Here is a 9,287-nt window from a genome sequence, read left to right as displayed (position 1 = left end):
CATTCACACTATAAAAGAAAAAGGAAAAAGAATACTTTATTTTTCTTGTCATGAAAATTTTTGACACTCTCTTAGTAATGGGATATCAATGGAAAACATCGATGTGCAACGTTGTATTTATTCAAATCACAGCCTATTCATTAAACAGGCAGCCGACTTCACGATTAGAAAATAGTTTTGAAATTTTATTAAGTAAAATTGAATATAAAAATTGCCAACTGTAAACTGTTTCCAACTTATAGAGAAAAAAAGAGCTTGTAAAGTCAAGAGCGTGTCGCAAATAAAAGAGAAACTGTCGAAAATAAAATTCCCAATAGTCAGAGGTGTACAATTTACTTTTTAATATTCTTAGGGTAAAGTTCATTAAGGTGTCGATTCTTCAAGAAACAGGTAACTAAAGTCTAGACGTTACAATGTTTGTGTATAGAAACGGACATGACGAACAAAGCTATATTATTTTACAATAGGGACTTTCCACAAATAATAATTAAAAGGTCGTTTATGACAAGAGTATGATCCGGCGGTTAATTGCTTTTAAGGATAATGGATGTTTTTAGAAGCCCTCTATAGTAGAAAAAACTTGTTTGAGATCGTCTTTTAGATGCAGTCACAGATAACACATAATCCAGATGGCCATTGCTTACGGAACAGCATGTTTTCGATGAGACAGTTCCCGATTAATGACACAGAGGGCGCCTATAGCCAAATCTAATAATATTTTTAAAACGAACGAATTTGGAGCCACACCACGGCCACGCGATGTGAAGCGACGTAGCCGGTTGTTCACATTTATAAGCAAATTCCCGGTCAAACCCAGGGAAAATGTATATTCGGACTTTAATACTAGACAATTGGATATGAAAATACTAGTCGCAGTGGATGTTGAAAGTCAGAATTTCTCGATGCATATGTATGCTATTTATAGCCATGAAATTTATAATTTAGATTTTATTTTTATTATTTGTCTCTTAATATTCATTAGCTGAAAATAAGGGTAAAGGTTATCTCTATAGTTATAAATAAAATTTGGCACATAGGTTCCTTAAGTGATGTAAATGAGCACTAAGAAGGGATTTTTTGAAAATTCGACCGCTAAGTCACCCCCTTAGCGGTCGAATTAGGGATGAAAAGCTGCATAAAAATTTGTTAAAATCTGGTTTAAGAGTATGAAATTTTTCACGAGTGCTCCTTGACTGACGTAATTGAACACTAAGGGGCAATTTTTGGAAATTCGCTCGTTAAGGGGGTGATATGGATGGGTACTTTTGTATACAAAAAAAAGCATGTCCTAGGACTACGAAATTTTGCACAGAGGTGCCTTAAGTAGCGTAACTTAACAGTTCGATTATACAAAGCGATTTTAGGAAATTCTTCTACTAAGGGGTGAAACTGGGGGTGAAATTTTGCATACTTTTTTAAAATTAGTCCGAGGAGTTTGAAATTTGGAAATTGTTAATTAAGTGACGAAAGTGAGTACTCAGAAGCAAATTTTGGACATTCATCCCCTAAGAAATAAGGGATGAAAATTGGTATAAAAATTTGTTAAAATCGGTTTTAGAAGTATGAATTCTGCGTAGACGTTCCTTATGTAACTTAATTTAGCACTAAGAGGCAATTTCAGGAAATTTTCCCTCTAAGGGGTGAAATGAAGGGTGAACGTTCTGAAAAAAATCTGTCCTAGAAGTATGAAAATTTGCACAGAGGTTCATCAAGTGATGAAAGTTATACTCAGAAGCGAATTTTGGGCATTCATCCCTTAAGAAATAAGGGATGAAAATATGTACAAAAATTTGTTAAAATCGGTTTTAGAAGTATAAAATTGTTCGCAGACGTTCCTTATATAAGGTAATTTAGCACTAAGAAGCAATTTTTCGAAATTTTCCCTCTAAGGGGGTGAAATGAGGGGTGAACTTTCTGAAAAAAATCTGTCCTAGAAGTATGAAAATTTGCACAGAGGTTCCTCAAGTGATGAAAGTGAGTACTCAGAAGCGAATTTTAGGCATTCGCCCCATAAGAATTAAGGGATGAAAATTTGTACAAAAATTCATTAAAATCGGTTTTGGAAGTATGAAATTTTGCGCAGACGTTCCTTATGTAACGTAATTTAGCACTCAGGAACAATTTTTGGAAATTCGCCCTCTAACGGGGTGAAATGAGGTGTGGACGTTCTGAAAAAAAAATTGCTTGTTATTGCTAAATTACGTTACATAAGGAACAAACAGAATTTCATACTTCTAAACCCGATTTTAACAAATGTTTGTACAAATTTTCATCCCTTATTTCAAGTGCAACTATATAAAAATTATACAGGGTGGCGCCTCTCATACGACTCGGAGGCTCCAAGGAGAACGACCAGTTCGTATTGAAATGAAATTTTGTAAGCATATGTAAGTTAATTCTGCGCACGTTTTAAAAATATAGAGAGTTCTACAGGGTGTCCCCAAAAAAGTTACACATCAAATTTGTGTTTTTTTGTAACGGAATACCCCCTTTATTAATTAATTTTTAGATTCTAAGAGAAAAATAAAGGTGTGTTTTATTAGGGAAGTATATGACTGAAATGTAAGGTTTTAGACTTACTTAAGATTTTGAAGAACAATTTTTAAATTTCAAGAAAAACTACCTAAATTGGAATTTACTCTATTGCACTTTAAATCAAATTAAAACCTGACCGGTTGAAATGAACTATTTCTAATATTCGTTAATTTGACAAAAAACTGGAGCAACGATATGGAAAAAATGGATAGATTTGTATATTTAGAACGTTTTTATGACTTGCAATTTTTCCATTAAATTCATTATTTGAAGTTAAAAAAAAATGTAAATCATTATGTATTGGGACCAAAAAAATATTTTAGCAAAGAAGCTGTTCGCCTTAAAAACAGTTTTATTTTCTACTACTGTAAAATATTTTTACAAACGACATATAAAGATAATTGATTGACAAACATGTTTTAAGCTACCCTTCCTAAATCTTCCTTAAAATAAAAAGATTAACAGATGGGAATACATATTATACCGTATGATCAAAAAAAAACGGCGTCCAGTTGGCTGGGAAATGGCAATCGATGACATTTCCCATATAAATTTACATTTAAAATGACAGCGATCTTCATTTCATAGCCATCGCTGACGCCGTTTTTTCGATCATATGGTATATCAATAAAGTATTATTAGAAAAGCTCACTAGATTGTTTTCTAGTAAAAAAGACCTTATTTTGTCACAACAGGTGACATTTTTTTGTTTTAAATCAAGTAGGTTTTAAAAAAACTACAATAGGTAAAAAAGTTTCTAAACAAATAGAATATCCAAATTAATTTATTTCCAATGACAATAATGTGTAAGTTTGTAATTAAAGTTAGTTAATAAGAATAATAGGTGTAGTATATTTCAACATCATTCACTGGTTTTAAAAACATCAAAAAATATGCATGTGTTTTCATAGTATAAATATGAATTGTTCCTTACGTTAGTTCTTATTGATATAAAAGCAAAAAAGTATAAAAATTAAAAGCTGCAATTTTATTAAAAATATGTTATTCTAACACATATTTTTTTAACTGTAATGTTCTAAATTGATCAAAATATAAATGTTATTTTTTTCCTAGGAAAAATAAAACTTCATAACTTAATTTTCATAAATAAATTTATTTCTATTAAATTTTATAGAGCAATTTGTATTACAGTTTTATTTCACATATTTTGTAATACTGCTTCGGTGCAGTGCCCCATTGCTATCTGTGAGTTCATTTAAATTATGACGACATTACTGATCTAGAAGATAAAAATGTACCTAAGTACCTTAATATTATAATCAAAAATGGCTAATTTTGTAAATTATTACCTATAATGGTTAGATGAGTTATGAATGTAAACTTCTTTATGCTGGTTTCTTGAAGTTAGGTGATATTAATTATCTTCGCATCATCATGGGCTCTAATCAACTGTAGAGTATTCGTCAATCAACCTGAAATATGTAATATAATTTACTTTATATTTACGAAAAATTATCATTTTCTTTTTATGAAAATTTTGAGTTTAAATTTAAATGTGATTAGAATAAATATACATCAGTATTTAACATTTTATCATAGGTAATATTCTATATATTACCTGTGATTTTATGCTAAAATGTTTAGTTTTGTGAAAATATTACTTACCTATAATATTTAAACGAGTTCCTGAATGTACAATTTGTTTATCACGCTGTCAAAGTTCTAAATCTTGTATTGGTTGTCTAAAACTGTTTGATTTTGCTTAGTTATATTGTATCCTATATTTTATTAAACAAACTCAAAATAATGTTTATAATTACCTTCATCAGCCTTCATATAATTAAAGTTATTATTATCACTTATCATTATCAGTCATTATGTAGTTATTTGTTCATTTGTTGCTCTGTTTGTTGTTGTTTGTTTTCAAAGATCATTTTTGAGGTTAATGTCATATGAAACTTTTCGTAATTAGGCAACTGGTAAATGACGTGTGACGATAAATTAATAAAATAATAATGAACGTATTAAGTTAAATATTTATATATTAATTTAACTAGATATGTTAAATTAATTTCATGTTTATAAATTACATAATTTTTAATTTGGTATACCTTTAATTTTATATATTCATAATGAAATGAAATATATTTCGATATAACGTTTGGCAACCACGCAACTGAAGTGCAAGCGACATCTGTGCAAAAGAAGCAAAACCTCCCAAAAAAGTGAGAAAAGAAATCTAAAAATTTCAGATTATTCAAACGTCACTCCAATATTTTTCCAAATTGGAGTGAAATTAGGGTGACAATTTTTAACACGTAAGGAGCCATCTGGATTATGTGTTATCTGTGATGCAGTGCAAACTTTTTAACAGTGGCGTAACTTAATATAGGTAAAAACATTCCTAAAACTAATATTATATAATCTAATTAACTTAAGCAAAAAGTCGTTCGACTAATATTGACTCGTGAACTATCCGTTTAGGGATAATGGGGGTAATTACCCTTCCCAAGAAGAAATTTATGAATAAGATAAAAAATGTGTTATAAATAAAATTGTCACAAAAGAAGTTAATAATACACAAATAAAAAATCCAAACCTATCAAGGTATATTTCTTTCCACAGTCACAATATCTGTCAGAGAAAATATTGTTTAAATTTAGTACTTTATTTAAATATTGCCACTACCCCTACCAGACTCAACCTCCAGATGCGCCACTGATATTGACTGTGCCAGTTTGATATCGATATTAAAACATCGGTAATTGTTCCCAACTCTACATCAGCTGCGTCAACTGTCTCTGTACCAGACCAGACCTATTCTGTGGCTGTGTTGTTAAATCAAAATTTGTTAAGTTTGTTTCACGGTTTGTTTATATTTGCCATTTTAGTGTTATTTTAATTAACAATTGAAAATATATAAATTGTTGTAATTAACAATATGGGGAGACTAAATACAGGTTTGCTCAACAACGGTCCCGGTAGCGATGAAGTGTCCCCTAATCGAGAATTGGAACAAATTCCTGCTCTTGATTCAGATTCTGATGAGAGTTACTACGAAAACCTAGAAAATTATACTCTTTTATCTCAAAACCCCACCGATGGTGATATGGTTTACGGCATTCTCGATACGGATAGTCAAGGTACAGGTCCACACATTCACTAAATTAAATGTAATAAAAGCAATTCTAGAGTCAGATAATGAAGAAGAAATTGATCAGGGAGTCGCCGCTTCCACTATTACCACGGCAATTTGTGACATTCCAGATATGCCTTTTATCGAGGAGGGCGAAGCTAGTATAGTTGAAGAGGTAAGTGTTGATTTTTAATTATATTCCAGTCAAATTGTGTTTGTGGCAGAAATTTTGGTATTTGAGATAGTTCCATTAACATCTAGGGATCTAAATAAGATATCCTTTATTTAGATGTCGTTGGGTAGTTCCATCAAGAAATTTTGACAATTATCGAAGACCATAAGTAAGAAGCATGCTGCAAAATGTGACATTTCCGGTGATATATTGTACATAGGACAGGTGCTAATTTTATTTGTTAATTTTTTGTAATGGTCTATTTTGGTTTACCACTTTGATATATTATCTGTAATGACCGGTGTACTATTCATACTAGCACTTGGCCTAACAAATATATTATCTGTATCCAGTTTGTATATTTTTAAGATAAAAACGCAATTTTGTTTTTTTTTGGCCCTTAGCCTGTTTCTCACTTATGGTCTTCAATTATTGTCAGCCATACCAAAGTAAGCAAACATAGAATTGAAGGTATCAAAACTACCTGAAAACATACTAGACTTTTTTTTTTGAATAAATTGACTGTGCTATAATAAAGTCATTCATAAATATTAACATTTTTAAAGGTGTCGACTCAACCAGCTCCAAAGGAGGTAGATATTGACATGTCACAAAAGGTGATTGAACTTGTAAAGGATCTCATGCTGAATATACAATTACCAAACAGCTCCTATCCAGAATGGGCAAAAAATGTGCCAGAAGAAGAATGGATAAAGCATCTTACATATAAGTTAAGTAAAAGTGTTCCTGATGGAAGCACTTAAATTGGTTAGTTGTTAATTATACAGGGTGCTCCGAGTTATAATCGGGACACTTCAACAGCATATTCTGCAGATAAAAGTAAGTAAAAAGGTTTGTATAAATTTATGTCCTAAAACGTTTTGTTTTGGAGATACAGGATATAGAAATTGTATTTCTATTTTGTTTTTATTTCCAAATAATTTCTGAACTAAAGTCAATATTTGGATTAAAGTTGGTGTCTGGGTTTTTTTGTACGAGAAATTTAATTTCAATGTTAATATGACTCCTACATGTAGGGGTCGCCACCTAACCATTTTTTTAACTGTTTTAAAATATAATAACTTTTCTTTTGTACCTAGTAGAAGATTGCGCTACTGTTAGACAAGTAGTGTGTAACACTACTGGCAGAGAAAATATACATTTGCGCAATTTTTTACTCAAATATGGCAAAAATGGTTATGAGTAACCCTTTTCAAGATATTAGGAATTGAAATAATCACTAGAAATCATATTGTCTATAAGGTTATTAGACTGAAACAATAAATTTGGAATTGTTTTTATGCCAAAGGTTCAACAAATTTTATCCTTAATTTTTCTCTATAAATTTATGATTTATGTAAAAACATAAAATATTACCAAATTTATTATTTCAGTTACATAACTATCCATGTTTATTATTTGTCAATGATGACATGTATTGATTATTTAAATTTCAAAGAATTTTGAGAAATGTTGCCTGAACCGATTTTTACAAAAAACATTTCTACCTAAAAAAAGGGAGGAAATATACAGTGTGTCCCAGGCTAGAGCATGCATTAGAAGTTTCTATAGAACCACAATATCTTGATCGGGGATCTTTTGCACATCACTGTTTTACAAAGAGATCTATTGATAAAAAATATTTTCAATATGGCGGCACTTCCGGAAATACTGGAAGTTGACAGCAACTTTCTTATTTAAAATGGGTGCCCCCATTTTTTATAACATACTTAAATTCTTTGTAAGATTCTATAAATTTTGATATTAAACACTCTACATTAACCGTTTTTGAGAGAAAAAAAAATATTTAAAATTTTTGGATGAAAAGAACTGCCTGTCAAAAATATGTGTATAGTCTAAATGTCAAATTTAGTGATTACAACAGCCACTGTGCCAAAAAGAAAAGACATGTGGCTATCTATTTCAAAAATTAAATTGTTGGAATGTCATATAATAATAACCGGCAGTTGTCATGGAATTGAGCGACTAAAAAATTATCATGAATAATTTTTTTCAAATGGAAACCCACTTTTTTTTATTTCACTAGTGAAAATGTTTTTCAATTCGTTACTTTTTGACTATACATGTTCCTATACCTAAAATAATTTTTTTTTAAGTTATTTAAGATTTAGTTTGAAAGCGTATATTTTCATTGATTTTAACCAGTAGCCTATGACTTTAAACGTCAAGTGATGTAAAACAATAGATCTGGCCATGTCATATTGTGACACTTTGTTGAAAAAGCAGTATATTATCTATCACATTCTACCACAAATTACCTATAACAGATGCGAAAGAACACCGAATTACGCTTCAGGTTTCTGTGACCTTCAGAAAGAGTTCATAGACAATCCGCATCAATGTATAGTTTGGGTTATTATTTGTTTGGGTGAAAATAATCTGCACCAATATGTTATCGAGGCATACAAAAAGGTCCACAGACTTCGAGACATACGAAAAATCAAGTCCATTTAGCGTGTGTCGCAATTTTCACACCTTAAAAAATTAGTTTTTATAGCTATAGCAACTGCAGCGACTATTTAAAAAGCTGTGTGATTTTCATAGAAAATAAGGGCACCTGTAATTCATTTGAGAATGTTATAAATCGCTAAAAGAGGTTTCAAATCTCTTGGATTTCTATTAATATTAAATAAATTTTATTAAAAATTGAACTAAAATTGTTAGTATCATTAAAAACAATTCAAATTCAAAAATTGTATCAGTCAAATTCCCTCATTTAAAGTGAATATTAAAGTAAATATAAATACAGCTCATTCTAAGCTCTACTTATCTTTAAGAAAAATTTAAATCATTGTTGCAATTGGGCCTTAATGCCATTTCGAATGAACAATAGTATTAATAATGTACATTATAATGATAATAAATTTTATATCATAGTGTGTATTAAAACTACTAAAACACTGTTAAATTGGTATTATATTAACAACTTTTGTTTTTTAATCAAAAAAAAAATATTATATCAGCTCTTAGGAGATTAGGAAAAAAAAAGATATTTATAGTATAAAAAATTAATTTATTTAACAAAATTTAATTAAAGATGTGACAAAATAGTTACATTTCTATTGGTTCTATCGGACTTTTTTCGACTATATAAATCTTTATTTTTTGTAAACTTTAATGCATAAAATATTTTCAATCTAATAAATAATTTAATGATGTAAATAAGACGAAATTTCTCACACGGGTGGTCAAATTCTATAGTTTTCATTATATCAAACAGCCTCTGAATGTTTTCTTCAGTGCAAAACTCATCAAAATTTAATATAAATAATTTTTCCAGCCTGTAAATAAAATGAACAAATTTTTCCACTTTCATGATCAAAGGCTTTTAAATGGGTAAATAATTTCGAGTTATCCAGAGATTCGGATTCTTTTGCAAATTTTAGACAAATATCACATTGATGTATTTGAAGACCCTTTTTAATGATGTAGTCAAACATAATTAAAGGCATTTTGAGTTGA

At 29.8% G+C, this 9,287-nt stretch overlaps 1 protein-coding gene and 1 long non-coding RNA gene across 2 annotated transcripts; one reads left to right on the top strand and one right to left on the bottom strand.

The window, feature by feature from the left end:
• Positions 1 to 3,301: 3,301 nt before the first annotated feature.
• On the bottom strand, positions 3,302 to 4,543 carry LOC115886903. Its single transcript, XR_004050958.1, has 3 exons — positions 4,162 to 4,543; positions 3,846 to 3,968; positions 3,302 to 3,775 (listed from the first exon to the last, which is right to left on the bottom strand). It is a non-coding gene; the product is annotated as an uncharacterized LOC115886903 (long non-coding RNA).
• A 758-nt stretch (positions 4,544 to 5,301) lies between these two features.
• Positions 5,302 to 7,541, top strand: LOC115886902. Its single transcript, XM_030906226.1, has 3 exons — positions 5,302 to 5,639; positions 5,689 to 5,807; positions 6,371 to 7,541. Exons 1-3 carry the CDS (start codon positions 5,438 to 5,440, stop codon positions 6,566 to 6,568), a joined length of 519 nt encoding a protein of 172 aa, XP_030762086.1. The 5' UTR covers positions 5,302 to 5,437; the 3' UTR covers positions 6,569 to 7,541.
• Positions 7,542 to 9,287: the final 1,746 nt, after the last annotated feature.

The sequence above is a fragment of the Sitophilus oryzae genome, unplaced genomic scaffold (assembly GCF_002938485.1).
Source record: "Sitophilus oryzae breed Bouriz unplaced genomic scaffold, Soryzae_2.0 scaffold_535_pilon_pilon, whole genome shotgun sequence".
NCBI classification, from domain to species: Eukaryota; Metazoa; Arthropoda; class Insecta; order Coleoptera; family Curculionidae; genus Sitophilus; species Sitophilus oryzae.
The sequence above is the reverse complement of the archived record's forward strand: the minus strand, read 5'-3'. Positions and strand labels throughout refer to the sequence as shown.